Source organism: Aythya ferina (genome assembly GCF_964211825.1).
Source record: "Aythya ferina genome assembly, chromosome: 7".
Lineage (NCBI taxonomy): Eukaryota > Metazoa > Chordata > Aves > Anseriformes > Anatidae > Aythya > Aythya ferina.
Window position 1 is genome coordinate 17,856,311 of NC_140302.1, and position 25,133 is coordinate 17,881,443.

Genomic DNA, 25,133 nt, shown 5'->3' on the forward strand with positions numbered 1-25,133 from the left:
CGAAGGATGCTAGGTGCAACAAGTGCAACATCCAGGAGACCTCAGGGGGAACCTGCTGGTGAGAGAGAAGTGCTGAGGGAGGGAGAGAGGGAAAGAGAAACAAGCCAGAAGCCACAAAAATGACGTATGAAAAAAAATTGTTTTTATTTCTCATGTGCACAAAAAGAGAAAAGAAAAGAGTCAAACAGAACTGAAGCGATGAGGAAAAGCCAAGAGTGGCTGCAGCAGCCTAGAATGGAAATGACCCTGCACCTGGCAATGGCCCCCTCCCCTCCCCGGGCTCATGTCTAGCTCAACCTAGAGAGCATCAACAGAGCTGCTTACGGTTGGATTTGCTTTCAGTTCAGTAATTGATGTTGTTTGGTCCCTCCTTCCTGCTTTGCAAGTTTGCCACCGTTCTGGACCCAGCCAAGGAGCACACTATGGTATTTGTGGGGTCCCCTAGAAGGCCTTGTGCTCAGACCCCAGGGGGCAGCTATCATTCTCACTTACTTTCCCAGAAGACTGCTTTTCTTTAGGAAGAAAGGGTTATTTTTTCCAACAGTTCTGCAAACCAAAACTTCCTTTAGGAAAATGTTTATGTGCATATATACTATTATACTCAAGAGGAGAAATAGGCACAGGGTTTTCTGTTTTCCTTTTGTTGCTTGAACTCCTCACATTCACGTTGTGATTACTTCTGATGCCTTGTTCTGAATGTGACTTGTCACTACGGACAGGTCAGAAAGCGTGCAGACAGGGCCTGTTCCCATGCGGCAGGGCTGGTTGCCACTTACCCACTGCCCCACTCAAAAAAGTATCTGCTTTAATGGATCTGCCCTGTGCAGCCCTCCCCGCTTCTTGTCCCAAGTCCCGTTGGGCCCAAAGGACATGGGAGCTGCAGGGAACAGGACTCAGAAGTGCTGCCCAGTTTTAAATGCTGTGGTCCCTGTTCCTCCCAGTAAAGTGTGGCATTTGAGAACTCATGAGATTCCTCCCCTTCAAAAAAAAAAAACTGTGACAGGAGAAGATGCAGTCACACAACATTTCTGATTGGTCCATTAGATAAAGCAACATAGCAGAAGAGCAAAGAATGGGAAGAAAAGAAAGAAGTGCAAGGAGAGCTAAGGAAGAAGAATAAAGAAATGAAGAATTATTTGTGAGAAAAATGAAAAGAGAGAAATGTAATGGAAATGTTCATTATTATTCAGAATAATACTTAACACTTCAATACAGTTTTCTTTCCAGGATCTCAAAGCACTGAGCCGGTGCTAATTAATTCAATTGCGCAATACCCCTGTGGACTAGGAACTGTTGTTATCCCCATTTTACAGAAGATTGGAATCGAGGCATAGGGGAGAAATTGGACTTGACAAAGGTTCTCTAGAGCCAGGTGGAGAATTGGGGAGTTTGAGCTTGCAGATACCTGCTCTCATACTGGTAATGCTGCTCCCTCTCTGGATAGAAAAGTGCACTGGGAATGAAGAAGAATAAAAGAGAAGGATAGAAGTGGATTGGAAAGAAGGTATGAGAAAGAGATGGAAGAAAGGGAAGAGACAGCAGAATGAGGGAGAGAGATGTGAGTCATAGACTTCACTGGATTTTGCATAGCAATTTTTTCCCTCCAATTCTTTTTCTTCTCATTTTTTTTTCCTGTAAAACTTTTTAAAGAACAATGAAAAAAATCCATTTATAATGAAGCAACTGTTGGTCGGTTGGGGAAGGGGTCCTTCCAAGGTTTGGCTGTTCCCTCAGGTTCTGGATTTGTGCTGTGCTTTATTGAACACATTGTTTTGTTTTCAGTGAGCACAACGAGACTTGCACAGTACAGACAGCGTGTTCCTTATCTACAGGATGAGACGAGGCTGTTTTAATAACTACCATGATGAAGATGGAGATGAACTTATATACAAGAGGAATTGCCTTCACATTACACACATTATCTTCCTACAAAGCAGCAATTGTTTTTGCAAATAACATAATATTAAATAATTGGTAGAATTTTTGCGTTTCCTGCATAGTCCAGTCTAATGGAATCTATATGAATATTGATGGTTTTCTTCTGCATAATATCACCACATAAATCCCTGTGTCAGCTACTAGACTTTAGCTATAATACTGCTTTACAATGCATCCACCGACTGTAAATCAAAACAACCAACACAAGAAACTCTTTGGCAAATGTAATTCAGTACATTCGCGTGGGGGTCTACAGATGGTGGTGGAAGAGGATTAGACTGCCCAGTCCTTTGCATAATTCTGCTTTCCTTTTAATTTTCCTGATCAAACTACTTGTTGTACTTACGGTCTTTCCAGACCAACCCAATGCCTGGTGGAAGTCCCCTTTTATCGGTGGAGTTACACCAACAATGGATTTGTCCCTCCGAGGGTCAAATCAAGCCAGCCGTGAGTGAGCCAACCAAATCCAGCTTTTGTATCCTATCTCGTGTCTCAAGTTTAGTGAAACACCTTCATGAAAATGAGCGTTTCTGAGCTGCTAGCTTCTCTTGAGGTGGACCCTGGGCTGCAGGTTGCCAAGCGTGACGTGTCACAATCCCCTTTTCATGAGCCTCTTCAGGAGGTTCTAGTTGCCAGTACTGGGATTTACTGCCTCTGGCCCTGAGTGAGACTGGGTGGTGCACAAGTAGAGCAAAGGCTGTACTGAGAGACTAACGGGGAGACTTTGCTAACAGGGTCCAGCATCTGTCTGGTGTCAATGGAGGAAAACAGAAGGAGTGGTAAAGGTAAATTTTCAGACATTATTCAGAATTTGCTTCTCATGTAGAATAAAATGAGATAATGGGCCAAATTCTGGTCTCAGTGACAGTGAAACAACTCTGCAATTCGCAGCAGGTTACTCAGAGGTAAGACGTGCAAAATAACACTTTAAATAGATCAGGAGTAACCTCTTTGACTTTATTCTGTACAGGAACAGATTTTAGCTCTATATCTTCTATGTAAACATCCCCCCACCCCCAATACCCTTTTCATTTGGGCATCCCATTAAAGAAGACACAGACCTATAATCAGCTAGAGCCATGCAAGGGCTAAAAGTGTTAGGTGAAAGGGGCCTTTGGGATCAACACAGCTGTTTACTGATGATGGATTTCATACATACAAGTTAAACTTGGAGACAGAATACCGAGTCCACAACCACATCTCCTCAGCGGCTGGGATTTTATGGATTTTATGGATTTTATACATAATGTTGGCTGTACAGACTGCACCACTGTTCACTTTCATGCCCTTCGGGGGTTTGATTCTCAATCCTGTCTTTGTCCATGGACAGTAGCCCACTAGTTTTATCTGAAACCTCTCTAAAACAACAAGGATCTGCTTTGGCAGACTTGATGCCCTGGGGACAGGCTATAGCTGCCTTCGTGTTTTCTTTGAGTGTTTTTTAGGAAGTGTCAGTGCAAGGAACAGTTTATGAGTTTGCTGACAATACAGGAGTAATAAGCATTTCTATTGACAGTTAGCCTTTTGCAGAACAGTGTTTGCCAGTCACTTGGGAACCAAAACGAGCAGAGAATCCCTAGAGAATCATCAGGTGAGCATTTGGGATAAGGGGTAAATATTAGGGTGCACAATATAGGGCTGAATATGAAAAGATGAGGCTGCATGTTGGGACTGGCCGGAAGGGTGTGGGCATGTGGACTTGGATGGAGGCCTATAAATTATCAGATGCGTGAGCATGTGGACTGGAAATTGACGAGGGCCCTTATAGCAAGGCAGATAGGAAATTAGGTGGTGGGCACTGATAACGAGGCTGTCGTCACCAGGCTATAGGGATCTGGAGAATGGGTGTTGGGCAGGTGTAAAACTGCGTAAATCGGGATGTGGGTGAGCTGAAATAGTCATGGGTACAGGGATTAAGGTAAAAGGAGAGGAGCCTAAGGGCTAGGGAACCAAGCAATAATCCCAGCCAATCCTGAATTTGTCCATCTCAGTCTCAGCTGTCCAGAGGGCAATCAGATGGGCCCACGTGAAGCCCCACACTTTCCTTTCCACCACAAAGCGCAGTTAGAGCGCAGCTGGGCTTGTTTTCTTTGTTTGCCAACCAGTGACATGGAAAACGTTTGTTGACTCAGAGTGCTTTTTTGTCGACTGATGTGTTTGGTAACTTTGTCAGATGTGACTTGTCCACACTGCTCCCCAGAGACAGGATTTGGGGAAGGGGGAGGAGGAGGAGGCGACAGGGGTGGAGCTGGCATCCAATCCTCTCCAATACCACCATCCCATTGTAGTGCAAAACAGAAAGGAAACAAAACCCGAGAGTGAAAGAGGAGCGTCAAGCGTCAGAGGAACTGGTCTGCCATTCAGGTGGTGGGGAGGGATGGGACTTGGAGTTTTATTTTTGTAGGGTTTTTTAATTATTATTTTGTGTTTTTTTTTTTTTTTTTTTTTTCCTTGGTTTTGTTTGCTTGGGTTTTTTAGAAAATTGGGGATTTGTTCTTTTTTTTTTTTTTCCTTTTTACAGACCTTCATGACAAAGCATAAAAACACAGTTATATTTATATATCTATTTATATATTTCTTCATTTCGTCGGTCGGTTTGTAAATGTTGCTCCATCCTCCTGTCTGAGCTGATTGTGTGTCACAGAAATCGTGGGCGTATGTGGGAGGCTCGCCCCCGGCCTGGCCTGCAAAGTCACCGCGTGGGCTGTGGCCGGCGGTGGCGAAGCCATGCTGAAGAGTGGGGATGAAGTGCACAGAGAACCCCTCGCAGGGGACAGATAAGTCACTTGGTCCTTTCCTTGGCTGCCAGACGGGCCAGGTCTCTGCGCTGCCATCTCTGCTCTAGCCAGGCCGTTCCCTCCGTCCTGGGGAGCGGGGCGGTCATCACAGGTTATGCGTTTCGAAGAGTCCACCACAGAAGAGCGTATCTTTGGGGAACAGTGTTTAGTCAGCGGCTGTGTCCCCTGCTTCCCCCTGCCCTTACCGCTCCCGGGAGGTGGGGGTCCCGCGAGGCGATGGTTGCCAGCTGCAGCGCTGCCCGCTTCCCCTCGGGTCTCGGGAGCGCCGGAGAGGAGCACGCGTGGCCCGGCCTCGCCGGGGGCTCCTTCGGGAGGCGGCGGGGCCTGTGGCTCCAGCCGGCGTGGCGGGGCACGGGGGGATGCAGGGGAGGACGGGGTGCTCAGTCAGGTGTCGGGGCGCTCGGCGCGGCGGCGGAGAGGGAGGGCGCGGGCTGCGGGAGGCACGGAGAGGTCCTCTTCGCCTTCCCAGGGGCGGCGGGGTGGGTCAGACAGGTACAATGTGGAGGCCTAAGCTGTCGCCCTGCAGTTTCATGTGGTTTCCATGGTAACTAGTGGCGGTCATAGGCAGCGGCAGCAGTGGGAGGTGCGGAGCCCCGGGATGTGGCACTATAATAATAAGGGGAACCTGAAAGTTAACACAGGAGAAGAATGGACTGGTTGAAAGGACAAACAGTGAAAAAAAAATAAATAAATAAAAAGCAAAACAATCAAACGAAGAAAAAGAAACGAAGGAGAACTAAAAAAAAAAAAAAAAAGAAGAAGAAGAAAGGAAAAAGAAAAGGAAACAAAGAAAAGGAAGGGAAGCAAAAGAAGGAACCTGGGGACTCAGCTGTTGCTGAGGTTAGTGGGAGGCAGTCGGTGCAGGCCAGCCAAGGGCCACGTCTCAGAGAAGAGAGGTTACAGTGGCCTCTGGGTCTGAAGCCCCTCTGTGGGGAGGTCCTCTTGCTCCTTCAGACCACCAGTGAGGAGCTGAGAGGGAAGCACGTGAGCACTGAGCGGAAATATCCCACACCTGATCACAGAAATTGCCCACACCCGATCGAGGCCACCAGGGAGTTGCCAGGGCTGCGTGTTCTGAGCATATCTGATCAAGTACAGTGGGTTGCTCTTAAAACAGGAGGGGAAGAAGGAAACAGAATTGCATCGTTCGTTGCTTGGGATTTTGGTCACATTTGGAATGAAAGCTCTCTAGATGGTTATTGAATGTGTGTTAAATAGTGATTGATTATTAAGATCACATTTACTGAGGTTTAACAACACTGGAATAAAATGTGCATCTATTACCTAGTTGTTAAACCTCAGTAAATACGTAGTTAATAATCACAGCTGATTTATTTTACTTATAATAAATATCTTCCTGTTCTCTTGCAAAGAGGTGTTGTGTTAGAAGATGGAGTCTTATGGGAAGTTTTTTCCCCTCAGAAAAAAACCCTGACTTTTTTCTGGGTGTATTAGAGTCACTGGAGATGGATATATTCCTACAAGGAAACTCTACTGGCAATTGCAAACATATTGCTGCAAGCTGTTTCCCATTCCCAACATTGCTCCAACTTCTTCTATAAGAAGAGCTTCCATTGGATTTCCAGGTGCCCAGGAATTGACTCTGGAGTTAGCTTGGGAGAGGAGTAAAACCTCATGTGGGTTTTTGAACAGATCTTGAATGGATGCTGATTGCAGACGGTGAGAGTAGCAGAACTTGAAGCTAGCTTCTGGTTTGATTTGGAATAAACTGTGGATGCAGCCCATGGAGAAGACAGAAGCGAGCTGGAATTCTGAACCATCTCTTGAAAGAGGAATTGGCTTCAGGACAGTCACAAAATACATGAGTGCTATATATACCCATCTAGATACTGGACTGGAGAGTGAGGAAGACAGCCTTTCATCTGGCCAGATACTTGAAAGCCCTCTTCAGAAACAAACAAACAAAGAGAAGAAAACAAAGAGACAAACAGAAGGAGCGCGAAGCTGGGGGTGTGCGGTGGGAAAGAGGTACTCACTTAGTAATGCAGGGTTGCTGAATCGCCAGGCCTCATTGTAGGTTGTGTACTGAGGGTGGCTGTAGGGGTTCCCTGAGAACTCGCTCCCTGAAAGAAATCAAAGAAGTCATGAAATGCAGTTAACGATGAAGATTTATGCGTGCTGTTCCATCAAGCCCGTGTTTGTGTTGAGTCCATATGCCATCAGCAAAACTAGGGTATGTAGCTCCCTTGCCCAGGGTACTGTGCCCTTCAGGATGCTGTAGTGTTTGTGCACTGAATGTGCAGTGTGCTTATCCATACAATCAACAATTGTGAGATTGGCCTCTTCATTTATGAGACCACATTTATGATCAGTCAGTGAGTTACAGAGAAAAAATATTGTATTCCAGTTCCAGAAGAGAATTTTCTCAGGTGCTATCTTGAATCTAGAAGACAAACTGGGCTATGGATCCATTCTCAACATTTGGCAATATTGGCCCAAACCAAAATACTTGGGAACTTTGTAATCTAATAAGACTCTGAACCAAAATTTGAATGTGGTAGAGTCTTCTTAAATATTCAGTTTTATTGTGCAGAAGGAGCTGGGTCTTGTTTTATGGATGTCTGTGCAGGCCTAAGGGAATTATATTCAGGGACTGAGGAGGTATGGTGTTGCATTCAAAATAAGTAAATCTCCCCAAACTTAAAAAAACAACCAAACAAGCATGATTTTGTTAAGTGAAAACATGCCATTATCTGACCATAACCTCGGTGTAATCCAGTACTAACAGGCTGGGAGCATTGGGTCCCATCTGAAAGGCGTTATGCACTCAAAAGGCAGTGAGTGAACAGCATGACTTAGCTTCTGGTCTGCTCTGAGGAGGGGGTGGAGAGCATAGAAGTGCACGTGGGTTTCCTACTAGATGCTGTGGAACAGGAAAAGAAGGCAGTGCAAGATGCGCTGGATGCCTGTGATACAATTACCGAAGAAATGTCAATTAATTATACTGTAATCTCTGCAAATCTTCCCTCACAGGAGAGTTAAAACCCAAAATAGGTTCTCAGATGGTGGAAGTGAAGTCTGTTAAAGTCAGTGGATTTGCACTGATTTAAGCTCGGGAGGATCTGTCCAGCTGGGTCCTTTTAAGACACTCAGAATAATAACCAAAGTAGTCAGTACGGAAATGTGTATGTATCAAAACAATTACCGTCCAAAGCTCTTTTAGTCACAGTACTTTTTAGTTTCAGCATAAAAACTCCTACTGTGCGATGGACCTTGCTCAACATTGATTTAATGATAATAACTCAGCATGTTTCTATACCTAGAAACATCCTGTACTGAAAATCCCGACAACTAGTGGGGAAGGAGTAGGTGAAGCCTACTTAAGGTGGCCAAGATCTCTGGGATTAGGGTAGAAAGGCAGAAAGTGGTGCACAGTCCAGGTTTATGCCTATTGAAGCTACTTATCTGTGGGGTATACTGGGATGAATTTGGCCTCTGAAGAAGGAAAAGGCAACCCAGATGAGAATTACTGCTCTTAAACGCCTCAAATGGAGATCACTTCTCTGCGTCGAGAGAAGTTCTGATGTTTCAAGGCTTCTCTCTCACCCTCCTCTGAGTTTGTCACCCTAAACTGTTTATAGCGTTCCTAAAGCACGGGTTAAGTAGAGGAGAAAGAGCCCCAGCTATGGAGAGCTGGGGAGGAGGGAGGGCAGCCACTGGAAACAGTGTTTATTGACGAGGAGTGAAAGCATGCATGCAGCAGGATAATGAGCTTTTGAGCTCAACTGTGACCAAGAGGAACTGAGCTATCGCCTTCCCCGATCACTAATGAAACAAGTGTAATTTCCTCATCAACATTGGATTCTGTTTAACGACTCCCTGCCGTTGCCATCACCAGCCCTCTGCAGGCTCTACGCTGCTCTGTGTAAACTGTAGTTCCTTTCAGAGGATGCTCACTTCTCCAAAACAGTTTGCAGAAACTTGATGGCCTTTCTGGGAAAGTGGAAGAAGCGAGCCAGGGATCAAAGGTGCTCTGTTACCATTGCAGGAAGCATTTCACAAATGCACAGATTAAGCACAGCGCAATTCCTGACTCATCCTTGACCAACCCCAGGTTTTTTAGGTGTGCATGCAGGGACTGCTGGCCTTCATCCACGTCCACAGCTGGTGATCTGAAGTTACGGGCAAATGCGAATGCAGGACGTGTATCTTAGCACATCATCCACATAAACCTCAGAGATATTTGCATGCGTGACTGAGCGTGTTGCATGGATGTACTGCTACTGGAGACAAGCTCTTCTCTAGACTATACAATGAGAAGTCCAGTGAAAGGTTGTCACGGACAGAACAGAGAAACTTTGGTTAGTGCTGGTCAAACAATCTTCTCAGAAACAGCTCTCTGCTGGAAAATGCTGTCTCATCGAAATGGAAATGTTTTGCATTAGCTTGTCAGCTTCAGCAGAGTTTTGGAAGGAAAAGTTCCAAAATGATTGCAAATTGAAACAAAGTATTATGTTTCAACTTTCTTGTTTTGTTTCATTTTGCCTTTCTCATCTCATTTAATTTCCTTGCAACTCTTTTATTATTTTAATATGTCTTGACATCTAGAACATGTTGACGTTATTGAAATGTTTCATCCTGATGTTTGCAAATTGAACAGTTTCAAGATTCTGACTCCTCATCCCAATGAAAGATAAAAACAAATGTCAGAAAGTCAGAATTTTGCATGCGTTAGAAATTCTGCTTTCCAATGAGCTCTGCTTTTAGCACTGAACCTTTATTTAAGGAGGATAGAGCCTCTTTCTCGTATTCTCTCACATCTGGACAGGGCTATTTCCCTGTCACTGTGTTTCTTACAGATGCTCCCTGAGTGGACACCTTGCTCGCTGCTTGTTTCTAATACACCTGAAGCACTGGCTCCTGGTCTTTTTGGCCCAGGGGCAGTGACAAACCACTGGTGATGTGCTGCTTTGTTTTTCCTTTTCAACCTGGACTCTTAGCAGAGGTTGCCAGCAAGCACAGAGGATCAGTCTCAGGAGGCCTATATTGTGTGCAATCCGCGCTCTGGGAACCTTTACTAACAGTATTTCTTGGTATCTGTATTTAAGCCTTGGCATGTTTAGTCTTCTAATACAGAAACTATGAGGCATGAAGTGAGCCTAGCAGGTGGCAGGTCCAGGACCAGTAAGGGAGGTTGTTTTCATGCAATATGTAGTTAAGGTACAGAACTTCTTGCCATAGGTTGCTGCAGATGTTAAAGGCTTGTATGGGTTCAAGAGACACTGCTTAAGCATGTGGAGGGGAATTCTATTGCGGGTGCTTAATATTAAACAGAAAGATACTATCTCTGCCTTAGGAAGTCTCTGAGCTGCAACTTGTTAGAGGCACAGAGATCTCTCAAGGAAGTGCTGATACCTGCTTTACTCGTACACCCTTCCCAGGCAATCTGTTTCGACCCCTGACAGAGAGCAGTGGCTGGAGAGACCTGCAGCGTGACCCATTAAAGCCAGTCTTATGTTCCTTCCCAGGAAGCCTCTTTATCTCCAGCTCGTTGGCATTGGTCACATAAGAGGACAGGAACAGAAGGGCTGCCAGGCTGGGTCTGACCAGTGGGGTCTGGCTGACGCAGCCGGTACCCAATGTGATGTAGATGCTGTAACTACTACAGGGTGCCTGAGTAGGCCACAGGAAAAGCTTCTGTAACTGAATGTTGACATCAGATCTAATGTAAAGATGTCTCTTTGACTTGAATAATCTCTTTGGAGTACAACTCGACTTCATTCTTCATCATCCTGTATTCCCCCACCCCCTTTTTTTTCAGTATCTGTGTGTTTTGGGGGATACTGCTGTCTTATGGATAAGTAGCCTCTGCATCAAATCTCCTATTCTTGGATAAGTGATCCCTGTGATTAATGGTCTTAAAATCTTTGTCTCAGTTTAAGTGTCAGTGTCATCCTTGCAATGAGGATGTTAAATGTACACAGCAGTCACTGAACACTTCTTACACCAGATCCTGTGTAGCAGAAGTTGGGAAGAGCCTGTGGTTTAGTAGTATGTATTAAACTAGCCAGCTGTTTTAGTGCTATCAGTAGTTTCTTATGCCATGACCCTCTGTAAGTTTTGAACTATAGCTGACAGGTATGTTGACAATTGAATCTACCTACTGTCACTGATTTATGTTTTTTAAATTGATTTATATTTTCTTAGTGCTCCTCTGATTCTGGAGCCAAGTGGAGTTTAAACCATTCCCTTGAAAAATTTAGTGTAGAAGGCAATGCCTGAAGTTTTGCCAAGTCTGCAGCACCCCAGGAGTTCAGCAGGCTGGCTGGCTGTAGCAAGGGACTGAAGTGGCGCTTGGGGAGGGTACCAATCCACTGTCTTTTCCTGATCTGGAGGTCAATCACATCAACTTCACAACATAGCCCAAGATTTTTTGTGTGTCTTAGGATGATAAGCAGGCAGTCTGTGAGCTCTAGAACGTGCCCATAGGCATTAGCTGGTATTGGTGGTATATAGGCAGTGATTTGTCATTTAAAGGTGTAAAGACTCGGACCTACAAACATTCACTGTCAGTGATATTTTCACTGATTAACTGTCCTCTGCAGCGCGTGCTTGTTTAGCCAGCTGTTCCAAGATTTGGATGAGGGCTAAGTTAGGCTTTTCACTCACAAACCCTGGGAAATTGTATTGCAGTAATTTACAAGATTTCTGTCCTCAGCTTTCTGCTGCTTCACTTCACAATTGCTGTCTGAGTCATTCTTCCAGCAGCAGAGGTTGCAGAGCAGCCTGTACCTGCTCGTTAGCCATCACGGCTCCCAGCCCAGGGCGTTAACATAAGCAGAAATCAGTGGCAGATGAAGTCTCGAGTCCTGAGCTACTGGGGATGAGAAATGAAAATCCTGCCTCTTCATTTATCTAGTGGGACTCGCTGTCATCTGAGAAGTGGGGAGCAGAGCCTGTGGAAATAACCTCTTCTGTTGCCCCCAGGTAAATGGTCCTCTGTGCTCCCTACACCCTGGGCGGTATTACCCAAGCTGTTTGCCAAGAGGACAAATTTCTCCAAAGGCATTGGGTGGCAAAGGAACAGTTTGCCTTTGAATGTAGGATTAGGTAGGATTAGTCCCTTCTTGGACTGGGGCACTATCTTACAAACAGAAGGTGGGTAAGTAGTTGGTTGTTGAAAGTGAATGGTTAGTTTCTCCTGAAATGCTGTTAATCATTGCTGAGTTCTTGGCCAGTTCAGGCTGTGGACAGCAGGCCTCCAAGAGCTGCAGGTATTAAATTACCATCGATGATTTGCAGTTTGATGCCCTGGCTTTAGACAGACGTAAGTTGTTACCCTAAGTTAGTGGATAGTTGAATATCCTCAGCCACGAGCAGTACATAATAATCTGCACGGGTCATTGGAAAATAATTACATCTGTTAATGAATACTAAGGTTAATTAATTACCAATTAATTGCCACAGGTTATAGATAGCTAGTTGCCCATAGCAGCAGTGAATCAGTTACCAGGGGGAGGGAGATACATTACAGAGTGGGTTGTGAGCTACTTTGGCTATAGGCACCTGATGTTTTTTATATGAAAAAAAAACCTTGATGGCAGCAAAGCAATAGCAAAGCCAGTTGTGAAAGGTCTTCCACTACAAGTATGCTGTTCAAACATGTGGGCACCGTTACTGAATTCTAGACTTACCAGGAACCATTCCTGCCAGAGTTGAGGTTGGGTAGCTGCCTTGTCCAGTTGGGGGAACATGGGGTGGGTAGCCAGGCAAGGTAGTGCTTGCCATATCACGACCTGGAAAGGGAAAGAATCAGGACAGGGCATCAGCAGGGATAAGGTCCTTCAGTACTGATTCAGTGTCACCTTTTGTCCCACCATCACTCACTAGCAGCTTGATGGGCAAATGCTGTGCGTCTTGCCCTTATTGTGTGCTGACCTTCTACTGAACATTTTGGGGGAAGATTGTGGCACTTCTGATCTCAGGCTATAGGGATGGATCTTAAAACTTAGCACTGTGAGGCTCAAAAGAATTGCTTTCACGGTAGATTTTTGAGCCTGTTAGAAATTTTGGATCTATTTTCACTAAACAAAAATTGCCCTAAGCTGCACAGAGAATGGCAGCACGTTCATTGCCAATGTAGCTGAGGTCCTTTCTATAAGCAGTCGATGCAGTTCCAAAACTGTGGTGATGTTGCTTTAGGGCATGACCAATGGGTAAGGCACTGGAAAGTGATCCAGGAGTTTTCTCTGCCTGTCTCTGGTCCCACCTCTGCCGTTTACCTGCTGATGCTAAAACCATCAGCAAGTCACTTCACCTCTCTGTGCTTCTTCTTATGCTGCAAACTCTTTGGTGCAAGGGCACGCTCCCAGTACATTTTCACAGTGCTTAGCATTAGATCAATACTTGCTGGGCTCTTTCCAGGTGCTGGTGTAATATATAATAATAGGATCATGTGAATTAATTTGAGTCCCACTTCATTTTTATCACAGATACAAGTGTTTGTTAGTAATACTCCAACTCTTGGTATCTTTTATCCACCAAAGAAGTAGAGAAGGGTGTAGACCGGGTGGATGAGTGGAGTTGATTTTTCATCTCTTAGGAAGTGCAGCTGGAGGCTTCTTGGTTGGTGCCAGAGGCATTTCCTCATTTGGACTGGTTAGCCTGAAAATGGGCCAGCCAGAAGGGCATTTTGCTGTTAGTGCTTATTGCATTTAAATGAACTGAAATCATTTCAGAAGCTGCTGGGAGTTTCAAGCCAAAACCAAAAAAAAAAAAAAAAAAAAGCTAAATAAATTAAGATAATCTTTCCCCCACAGCTGCTGGGAGATTTACAGCTCAACCTCCAACGTTGCCTACTGAGATCTCTGCTCTTTCAAGCCTTTCACGTTCCCTAGGTGAGGTGTAGCTCACCAAGAAGTTTGTGCCCTTGTCGCTCCTTTCTTAAATGTTGACTAACATGTCTGTTCTGGGAGGACTGCAGTCTGATTCACCTTTAGAAGTGACAGTTTATGAATGGCCCGTTGATGCCACTGGAACTGGGCTGGGATATGGGAATGAAAGAACAAGAACTGCCTTAGCTCTACTCATGGCAGAATGGTAACTGATAAAGCAGGCCCTGAAACAAGCATGGATCTTGGCAGGGGAGTCAGAAATAAATAACAGTTGAACAGCAGAGTAAAAACTGAATCAACACGGAGAATTACCCCTAGGGGAGGAAGTTTCTCCAGAATAAGGTGGGCTAAACCAAGGCTGTTCCTTTGTAGATCTTGCCTAAAGATTACTGAGGTAAGAAAAGAAAAAAGAAAAAAGAAATGTAAGTTCTTTCCCTCTCCCTGAAGAGGTTCCTGAGCCATGGATGACATTTCTAGCTCACTTTGCACTTAGATAATTGAACTACAGCGACTAAACCATTTTCCAGCCACTCCCCAGTATTGATAAAAATAAATATATAATGCCTCAGGGATTTATGTTCTATACTCTTCCACTCTTTTATCACCACCATTGCTTTAGTGATTTGTCGTTGCACATTAAGCAGTATGACTAACACCTACTAGATGTAGGTGTTTTTTGTTTTGTTTTTTTTTTTTTTTTTTGTTTTTCTCACATTCTTTTAAGGGAAAAAAGTTCTGTGCTTCAAATTCATGGTTTTTTGGTTTTCTGTATTGACTAGTCTGAGATGTAACATCAGGTGATGAATGAGAAAACAGTGTCACTAAAAAGTTAGAGAGAACATTATGTAGTAGCAGGCAAAATTAATTCATTTTGACACTTCCATTCAAGTGGGAACACATACACACTCACTCTGCTACCTGATCTATGCACATATAACCCTGTGTTTTTATTCAGGTGTGAGCATGCAGAGGCTGATACTCAAAACTCGGTTTGCAAAATGTGTTGCGAAGTGATCATCTGTCAAAATCCCAATCTTGAAAAAGAAGATAACAAACATAGTATCACTAACATGAATAAGAGTCCTGTAGAGAGACTCTTAAAATGCTGCTATGTAGAAGCAGTCCCCTTCCATTACCTCCTCTCATTACCACCAGGTGAGCAGGGTTATTACATTCTTGTACTCCAGGGCTATGTCAAAGCTAGTGTCTGACCTGCTTGTAACATGCTTCCAGTACCAGCTATCCTCCTTTCTCGCAAAGCCTGCTGACTGAGAACCACACCTTCATCACTGTGACTTTCTTTGAGCTTTTGAACACTTTCTCCCAAGTCCATTTCTCCATAAATGTCCTAAGGCAAGTGCATCTCCTGAAACAATGCCTTCTAGCTTAGGGGGTGGCCATGTAAGTCTGCATCCCCACTGAAGTATATTGTTGGAGAGAGTCTGTCAGGATAAGCCTTGGCTTAGGAAATGCCCAGAGCTCCTACTGGCTGCAGTAAGACTTGGACAGTGTTATGAACAAAAAAGTCTTCTCTGCAGTTGCTTGCTGCTTTCCTACAGGGAGGTTTAGAAATGCAAATGTTACCAGGACAAAGGGAGGATGTTAGCTCAAAAGAGAAAAATAATATAGGAATATGAAGGAGGCAGAAGTAAGATATGTTTCTTGAACATTAGGAACCATGTTCTGCACTCTGACAAACTTGCCTGTTGAAAAAGCCCAAATTACATTCTTTGGTGGTGGAATGACACTTAAAAAGATTGACACTATTTCACCGAAGCCATCCCTGAGCTTCTGCAGCAGTGATGCCTCAGTCCTCTTGCATGGGGGTTTCACCTCATACCTACCTTAAACTCCACTTTCTTCCCCCCGCCCCCTCCAGCCTGCGGCTCCTAGGTGCTGCCATCTTCTGTGACCTGCTTCTGTCCTTCCCTTGAAGGCTGCCACCACAGATCTGATTTCACATGGCTGTAAGACTTCGTAGCCTCTGACCCTGGTTCCTGCCTGCCTGGCCTGCACCGTGAAGGCTGACGCTTGCCAGCCAGCTGACTGGAGTCCTGCTCGCTGTGTGGCTGTGGCACTGCTCACCCGCTGGCTGTGTATGGGTCTGACTCAGTAGTTTTTGCAACCCATGCTGACAACCCTGCTGACAGTCCTAGAGCTGGCAGACACGTTCAAGCTGCAGTCATCAACCTAGGCTAGCACACAGTACCCTCGCTGGGCCCCCCGTACACAGGGGCCTCGTGGTTAGTGAGGCAACACAGGATTTTGCTGTACAAGTGTTTCCCTACTAAGCCCCAAACCCATCCAGCTGGGACACCAGTCACTTCTGTGTAGTTACAGCTTCTTTTCCCATTTTATTCTGCAAAAATGAAGGACAGGCATGAAATCTGTTACTGACTCTCCGTGGAGCTGCGAACACATGCTGCATACACAGAACTGGAACGTTGTTGCTCTGGTTCCCACTTGCACGCAAAGAGCTTGCAGCATTTCCTGGTCTCCCCGTCAGACGAACCTGAACCCCTTGCCTGCAGCATCCCCGCTGAGTTTGTGGCCAAGGCCGGTTACCTGCTATCAGAGGCTGGCTGCTGGACTGCCCAAAGTGGGCACCATGATGAAGGAAGGCACTGTAGCAAGGCGTGGACGCATCGTCTGAAAGGGTCATGTGGAAGGGCTGAAGATCAGCCTGCCCAGAGCCGACCGGCGTGGTGGGGGTGAAAGGGGTGAGAGAGGCTCCATGAGGCTCTTGCTTTATACTGAGGGGAGAGGAGAGGTTTTCTGTGGTAGGGTAAGGGATGGACACAGACAGACAAAGGGAACAGGGGGAGGAAGAGGAGGGTGGGGGAGGGAGGAGAGGAAGAACAAAATGGGTAAATGAAAATGGAGTGGTTAAAATCTACAGGGAAATTAATTTAAAAACAAAAATAAAAATAAAAAGGTTAGGAGTAGATCAGAGGAGCCAGTGCTGAGACAACAGCAGTAAATGCACCCGGGGGCTAGGCTCTGGCTGCAGTGATGCCTCTGCAGGGCAGCAGGATAGAGGAAATGGAGTGCGGTGGCGGATGGGAGGGATGGGATGCGGGAGAAGGAGAAGTGTGGGAGGGGACATGCAGGAGGGGAGGACAGGAAGAAGCATAGGGTTGGGAAGAAGAATGCTCTGAAGCTTCGGTGCTCCCTTTCCTGCTGCGTTCTCTCGCTGTCTGAGGGCGTACAAGGATGCTACACTCACGCAGTTTGGCCCAGGGAATTACACCCCTTTGTCTCTCAGACCCAAGGTAACTTCCCCAGGAGAGCAGCATGGTTATGAGCATCTGTTAAATGCAATGATCAAGGTAAAGGCCAAAGGTTGTCAAACCAAGCTCCGTAAAAGCTTTGACAAAAAAGATGCAGCTGAACTTTGAGGTGGTTAAAATGAAAAATGGGACTGTGCCATTAATAGGCGAATAGATAGATTGATCAATTGATCTTTTTTATAGTGCGTGCTTCGTGGCTCTGACCATAAAAGCACTGAGTACTGACTCTGGTAGTTCCCAAAGTACAGTGTTGCCAGACAGATACCTTGACGGAGAGATACAATGGAAGAGAGGAAACGTTGGGGACTTATAATAGGTTTCATTTGCACTGCTGTTTGCATTGGGCCACTAATCTGGTGTGCAGATTTGCACAGTCACAAGAAATACAGCTTCGAAGCTGCTCCTAACTGGGCTCCCGGGTAAGAGGTCGGGGAATTGTAGAACTCTAAAGCATGGGTGCTCCAGTACACCCAGACTTGGTGGGTTAGCAGTAACAGAGTCCTGTATTGGAACACCTGAAAGAGAAGTATGGACGATGTGATCAGATCCTATCCAAATCATCTCGCAAACCGACCACCCTCAGGTAAACAAATTAGAGCCAACAAATGAAAGCCATCTCTCTGCCGCAATGGCAAGTGTTGCCAATGTCATACGAGATAAGTTAGTTGTGGTGGGTTTGATTTATACAGAGATATATAAATGTGACATATAATTGGGTCATAAATCTGGCTTCATTAATGTAGAACTGGCTTTAATTAACTCTAGGCACCTTGTTGTGAGGCTGCAATGCTCACCTAGACTATAAAGGGCTGGGCAGTTTCTATCTGTGAATGCTGTTTATCCTGAGACGTTTGTTTCCTAAAGGTTTGTTACCTGGCAAAAATGATAGTTTGCCATCTGTGTTCTCCTCCAAGTACCTCTCACCCGGCTGGCCAGCAAAGGTCTCTGAGCACCGAGACTCCTTTGCAGCAAAGACATATGTTTGTGGGCCAGCTGATTGGGAAAGATCCCTCCTGGCCAAAAGGTGTGCAGTTCCTCCTCATTCGGACTGCGTATGGGAAGCCTCTGGTATGCTCAGCCAGGACGGGCATTTCTTCACCCTTTTTGCTATAGGAAGCTCTTCTGGGCAAGGACTTTTCTGGAGGTGTGGTAAATAGGATCTGGGGTGTGTGGTGATTGTTGTGCAGCTAATCAGAGTCACTGGGGGAAGCAGCACCTCCGAGCTGTGCAGGAGAGGGCAGGCGTGGGGAGCTGCTAGGGCAGGAGGGGCAGGAGAAGGTGGACGCAGAGATGTGGGTGGGCAGAAGCCAGAGGTGCTGTGGGCAGAGGTTAATCCTGTTTGCACAGCCCCCGGGCACGATGGGTTTCCTAGTCCCTCCCCTGCTTTATTTCTCTTTTAAAGCACGGAATTTTCAGCTATAATCCTTCCTAAACCGCAGCATTTTTCAGGCGCTCTGTGTAAGTGAAACCATAATCTCTGGTAAAACAGGCTGCTTAAGCTGCTGTAGCATTAGGCCAATCTGATCCAGCCCCTGGATTTCCGCTCTGCCCAGCCACCACGGAGAGGATTTCAGCCTGAAAGACTGCCTAAAGCCCTCGCAATGGGAACAACAGTGCCAGGCCTTGCCTTGCAAAGCTGCACAGGGTTAAGGGACCAGAAGCTATTTGTCCCGGTGTTCTGAGGCTGTTAAAGCTCCTGTCAGACTCACAGCAGAGATGAGCCCAGCCCTCTCTTGAACACATCAAAGCTTATGAAGAAAAATTCCTCACACCTTGCAGAGGCAGCACCACTTACTCAGCGCAGGGGGATAAAGAAGTCAGGAGTAAGATGGCAAAGAGGCTGGGACACAATGCCGCTGAGCACGGCTCTCTCTAAGAACAGCGGAGGAGAGGAGAGGATAAGGTCAGACAGCAAATGATTGCTCAAACCAAACTCAGCCCTCAGTGTGTCTATTTACCCGTCCTTCCGTCTCTGCTCAGCAGCTGCACAGGCGCAGCTGATATCCCGTGCGTCCTTACTGGCGGGTGGCAGTGAGGAATCTTTACCCTTTTCTTGCGCAGCTCTCCTCTGACTGAAAGCCCCTGAATTCTGTCTCCAGTATAACTCCCGCCACTGCCACGCTGGAATAATTGCCCCAGCAGTGAATTATAGCTCTGAAGTGTGTCAGTATGGACGAGATCAATTGATTGATCTATCTATCCACCTGTGAGTGGCACAGTCCCATTTTTCATTTTAACCACCTCAAACTTCAGCTGCACCTCCTTTGGTTTCACTTCTGATTTCCTCCGGTCTCTGATTCTTTTGTATTTGGGATGGAGAACAGGGAAAGGCGTGCCATGCTCAGCCCGTCCTGCCCCAAGTCCTGCCGGTGCCCGCGAGCCGTGCTCTGCTGGCTCCTCGCAGCCTCATGGGGGTCCCTCGGTGAGGTGGCACCAGGGAGCCCCAAGGTATCTGTCAGTGTCTTACTGCTACGGAAATCGACCCGTAATTGAGTGGGGGGTGGAATGAGTTTGCAGCCCCTCTCCAAAGAGGCAGAAAGCTGTTCTCCCAACTTCCTTTCTGCTAAATGGCACGCACTATCCTTGTTTATGAGCAACAAAAAAATACCAGCCCATGTCATGGTGGGGGAAATTTGAAAGGGTGAGCAGGGTGGGGATACAGCTGGGAACGTAGTAGAGGACTACACATTTTCTGCATTTCCAGCTCCTTTCTTTCTTAGTGTACTTGCTGAGTTATGGCTGTTTTTCTTCCTTTCTAACCCTCTCCTCTGTTATCCTGGCGGAGAGCTAGAACTGGTGATCTCTGGCCTAAATTCCCCCTGCGAATGAAGGGATTTTGGCCAGACAGGGGGAGAGGAAGATTCACAGCTGTGGGTTCCTACAGAGACTCATCTCAGCTTTTATCGTGCTCTCTGCTGAAGGGAAGGAAGCAGGGGGGTTCGCAGGACTAGATAAGCGGCTTGTTTTTCATCACTGGTTTTCTGGAGGATAAGCTAGCTGCCTCCAGTGCTCCTTTTCTTTTCAGTGAGGGAAGAATCTCAAAATGGCACATCCCTGCATAAGGGATGGCTTTTGCACACCCACTTGACAACACTGCTCACAATCTTGACAGTGTTTAGTATCCTTCACCTTTTCCTGGTGTCTCTATAAAATATTTATATGATCCCAAAGGCTCAGACTCCTCAGAGCACACATCCTCACAGCATCCCCTAGGGATCACTGTTCTACCTGTGAGGAGCTGAGCACAGAGAAAATGTACCCAAGCTCATGCAGGAAGCCTGTGTCAAAGCTGAATCGTGTCTCAGGTGGTTTTGCATCCTATGTTCGTACCCACTACTGAGACATCTTTTCCACATTTACATTCCTCCTGTACTAATAACATCACTCCTTAGAAAGGTTTCATTGTGGCAAGCAGAAAGGGATGGGGTCCTCAGCATTCATAAACTGGTGAATTTAGGCCACAGCCTGTGGACTCACATCACTTCATCCCATGTGAGAATCTCGCCTTAGAACTTCTCAAAGTCCTGCAGAAGACCAAACTGGACTGACACAGCCTGTCTTTGACTTTTGTCTTCTGCCATGTCAGAACCATTTTTTTTTTGTTTTGTTTTGTCTTTTCTTAGCTTTTTAGCTCTTCTTTTGCAAGAGCATTATGCAAGTGGCACTGAAGATAAACATCATCCTATTTTTTGTTCCTTCTTTGTGTTAGTAACAGACCTTTGCTAGGACAACAGAAAAGTGTGTAAAACCTAATTTACTTCTCATTGTACCTTTCTTGCATTCTCTTTGTATTCCCACTGACTGGGGAATGAGCCTTGCATGTTCAGGTTTATTTTCTGTTTCTGCATAGATCCATCCATGTTTTTAGCCCAACACTTAACTTGTGTGTTATTGAAATACACATTGAAAGAAAAAACAACACAAAAATCTTGCTCTCCAAGAGAGTCAAAACTGATGACATCATTGATGTCAAGTTCTTAAATCCATTTGCTCCATTTTTTATGAAACTGACTTTTACAAACCTAGATTTTATATCTGTTCTAATTAATTGCTGCTTTCCAAGTAATCTGAGCTACTCACTCTGTATTTTACTTGGGAGAGAAACTGAGGTTTCTTAGTCCTCACACCCAGTTAAACATGGAGCAGCCAGCAGACCTGTGATCGGGATCTTTGAAGCCAGCTGCATACTGTTAGTCACTTGGGAACTCCACTAGGGTCAGCTGCATTTGGCTCTAAGTAGATTTGTTTGCAGGTGGAGGTGAGGAAAACAGGCTTCAAAGTCTGTGGGAAATAACGTTGTGCCTGTACATTTGGTAAACAGATAGGCTCAGCGGATTTATGCTCTGCTCCCTTTCTTGTGTCCCAGCCCATCAGCATGTTGCAGTTACAGATTGCTCCCTGCCTTAAAGTCAAGCACACGCTTATATTCCTTGGTGGGCTGGGACTTGAATGTTATGTGTTAAACAAAACGCTTTTGAAATATATGCTGGGAAACATAATTAGAACAGAGCATGTTATTTTTGCACACAGTCCACACAATAGGTGTCTCCAAGGCTTTCATCACATGATGGAAAATGATCATGAGACAGGACAGATCTTCCTGGGTAGTCCACAGCAGTCCTACACCTACTGAGAAGGGCCAAAGATCGCCCTAAGCTCTCCATTTCTCTGAAAGACTGCAGTGGGCAATTTCAATTGTGCGAGCAGCTGGCCTGGTTAAATCCAATAGAGTTGATGGAGATCAAAAGTTATTAACATCTGCTGACAGCTGTTGCTTAACTCAGATATAAAGCACAGTCTTTGCTGTCAGTGGGCAAGTATCTACATCACAAAAATTTTCACGATAGCTATACTTATTGGCTCCTTCATTCAGCCTCAAAAGAAAAGCCAAAATCTGAGACTATACAACTCTCTTCTCTAAAAAAAGAAAGTCCTCTTTTGTCCAGCCTGTAATGCCAATCCTTGCTAAGGAAAATGGATGGGGAATGCAAATTCACTGCTCTTGCCATTACGCTTAAATGCTAATTTAAGGAAGGCATGGTTTCTTTCAGGCCCACCCATTTCTGGGTTCCTCGCTTCAATATGCTTTTAAGTCCATGAGCTTTCTTCTTCAGCATCATAAAGTTATTGTCAGTGAAACTTCCATTGGAAGTGTAGGAAATAGTTTATGTTTTCCCCCTGCCATTTCTGTCTGTTCCAGGGATCATTCATCTGACCATCCATCACCCTCAGCCATTTGGTCTCAGGGAAGAGTAGTAACGCCTTTTGCCTTTCCAAATTCCTTGGCAAGATAAGGAGATACTATCTCTACTTAGGTATGGGAAACAGTTGATGAGATTTGAAGGCCCTGTGGACATTACTTTTGTTGATTCCTCATCTTAAATAGAGAAGAGGCTTGCAGCCTCTCTGCAGAAATGAGCCCTTATTTCAGAAGTGCAGAATATGGAACTCAGCGCCGTTCCTCATCCCCCCTGTCCCTCATCTGCAGCAGCTCCATGTGCTCAATTTGGCATACTTCCATACTGCAGACTGCCCTCACAGAAAATATCTCCTTCATTTTGATGAGGCGGGATCATAACAATCATGTAGCAGCCACGTGAGTGATTATCATATTCCATTTTCAGGGCATTGGGGCATCCAGAGATGTGCCCCACAGGCTGCTTGGCTGCTGGCAGCTGTGATGCTGTGCAGCAGACTGCTGGTCTGCATCTGGAGGATTTGCCATCACCAAAGCCAAGCTGTGGCCCCTAGCTGATTGTGAGAGAGGTGTTCTCGAGGCAACTCAGTCAAGCCTTGACCAGGGCTGTTGGTCACTGGTGTCAGAGGCTAATGTAGATTGGAACAAAAGGGGGATTTTCATCACTATGAACAAGGAAAAGGGGAAGGAAACGCTCCCCCTCTCAGTGTAACAATATAAGTGCAAGCAAATTTAATGGTCAGTTTTAATCATTACGTAAAACAGCAAGATGGATCAACTAGTTTTACATTTGCACCATGTGGCTGTTTCCTAAAAGGTTGAATTCTAGGGTGGTAACAAATATTTTGACAAATACAGAATTTACACTAAGCATGGTTATTCAACTTTTGCTAAATAGATGAACTGCATCTGGGCACATTTATTTAAGCAATTATGTTGTTTAACATAATTTGTCTTTACATATTATTGTATGGGAAAATAATGAATGAGTCTGTATTATTATTTTATTAGATTATTAACTTTTTACTTGTGATATGTGTCAAGTTGTATTTAGGTGGAATTAGAATTCAATTAAAAACAGTATTTGTAATTTATTCATGCTAATTATATAAAATGACCACAAGTTCCCTGACTTCCTAAATATATTGGAACAAAAAAGACAGGCTTTTCTAAGCAGATTTTGCATTAAAAATGTCCTATTAAGTGAAGGAAAAGATATATATATATATAAGGAGGAAATTGAACTGATTTTAGAAACTGAGTTTAGAACTAATAGATCTCATCCTTTCACACCAAGCATAATTCACCCACTGACAGAGGAAAACAAATGTTCCTGCTTTTTCAAATCCTAGTTTGTTTCTTAGTTTTGAGTGACCTGGTTATTGAACTGAACAAAATTCTCTTCAGTTCACTCACTAAGCTGAAACAAAGGAAATATTATCTTTTCACCTTGCAGGAGGCTAAAGTTCTCAAAAGATTGTTTATCATTTCAAAAAACTTTGGATCCAGGTGTCTAGCCAGTGATTTCTCTGTGCTTAGTATCACAACTTTCTAGAAAAATTTCATAGAAATCAGATGCTGTTTAACTACTATTTGCGCATGACTTTCAGACATATCAAATATGCTTAGTTTCAGTAATTATTTTTTTGTACATTTATGTTGAAAATATTAACTGAGGTGTAAAAATAGACTTAAAGTGGGGAAAAAGAAATCTGACCCCATGCCAGAGGTAGAGGTCTGAAGAAAAGGGAGATCTATGGGATCTGTGCTTTTTTGGTGCCTCTGTTTGACATATCATGAGTGGCTGTCAGAATTTTTCACCTTGGATGGTACTTGTTCCTTTTGGGAAAAAAATTATTTCCCAAAGAGAAGGAACCATTTTCTGTACAGAACCTGGTAGCTTGCTTGGTGAGTGATGGGTTTTTTTTGTTGTTTTTTCTTCCTTTGGCTTCTCTTTTGCCTTCTGTTTGTGGATCTCACTGGCTGTAGTAGACTGGTAAGTGAAGTCTATTTAGTTAAAACTGACAGGATTCAATTAAGGGAAGTTGTTCTTTACCTTTCCTGTAATCTTACAATCTATCTAGTAGGTAAATCCTCCCCTTTAGTGGTATGTTAATATGCAAGTTTGCAAGCCATCCATCAGAAGTCCATTGTGTTTGATTTCCCATAGTGCTGCCTTTCTGTTGGATAGCCTCTGGGCTAGCTGACTGAGTTGGAAAGGACTCCACTCCCAAACTATTCATCTAAGTCCCCTGCACTCACAATCTGGTTTGAAGACACCTCCCTTCAGGCAGGTGTATTCCAAAAGATGTGACTTCCGATGGTGTTTAAAGAGGGATCTTAACCTTTTATTCTCAAAGGATTCGAGGCCTCAGTAAACATCTTGTGATTTAAAGTACTGCTGTCACTGCTGCCAAAAACGCGAGATTCTCCTCTGCTCACCCCTGTAGTGTGAGCTGCTGAGTACTTTCCAAAAATCAAAGACCTGTGGAAACTACTGAAAAAAAGAAAACTATAGAGGTTTTCTGTGTTTGCCTAGCCCTGTACAAGTTTATACTAATCTGCCTGATCTGTTTGCCTTCAATAAATACAATTGAAGTAGAACATCTCTTATCAACAGACGTCTTGTCTCGGTGTTCAACTGCATGTGCTTGTCTTATCTGGGTATGTTGAAGTCTGGGTCTTTGCTTCTAGGAGTCCTGATGGGAACCCAAAGACACTGCCCAAGACACTGTCAGGGATCTATGCCGGTCCCTCAGATATACAACATCGAGGCAAGATGGAGCTGGCCCATTGACCCGTGTGTGGAGGAAGAGATGAGGCTGTGTTCTCAGGCAGCTTTTGAGAGCTTTCTCTCTGGTCCTTCACAAGAAAGCTGTGTATATATGCATTGACTCTCCTATACAAAGGACAGTGGGAGCATGTTTCCCAGCCTTTGAATAGAATTTGGTGGCTTGGGCTTTGGGGAAGGCTTTCTTGCACGTTGGGGAGGTGGCCGCCTGTTTTGCAGCATTTCTAGCTCTTCAATTTTATGAAGCTCACAGACAGATAAGGG

At 44.9% G+C, this 25,133-nt stretch overlaps 1 protein-coding gene and 1 long non-coding RNA gene across 11 annotated transcripts in view; one reads left to right on the plus strand and one right to left on the minus strand.

Annotated features, from left to right (window-relative positions):
- LOC311439851 overlaps window positions 1–25,133 on the plus strand; it is a 314,933-nt gene that overhangs the window by 100,953 nt on the left and 188,847 nt on the right. The window lies entirely within an intron of this gene.
- PAX2 (paired box 2) overlaps window positions 1,798–25,133 on the minus strand; it is a 94,994-nt gene continuing 71,658 nt past the window's right edge. For 6 of the 9 annotated variants that reach the window (XM_084526052.1, XM_084526049.1, XM_084526053.1 and 3 more), the window contains 4 exons: window positions 16,157–16,366; window positions 12,392–12,493; window positions 6,734–6,820; window positions 1,798–5,342 (listed from right to left, as the gene is read on the minus strand). In XM_084526052.1, coding sequence (XP_084382178.1) covers window positions 5,221–5,342; window positions 6,734–6,820; window positions 12,392–12,493; window positions 16,157–16,366 — 521 coding nt within the window. In that variant the 3' untranslated portion in view covers window positions 1,798–5,220. Of the gene's footprint in view, window positions 5,362–6,733; window positions 6,821–12,391; window positions 12,494–16,156; window positions 16,367–25,133 lie in introns of all 9 variants that reach the window. The other 3 variants (XM_084526050.1, XM_084526054.1, XM_084526055.1) reach the window with 3 other exon arrangements.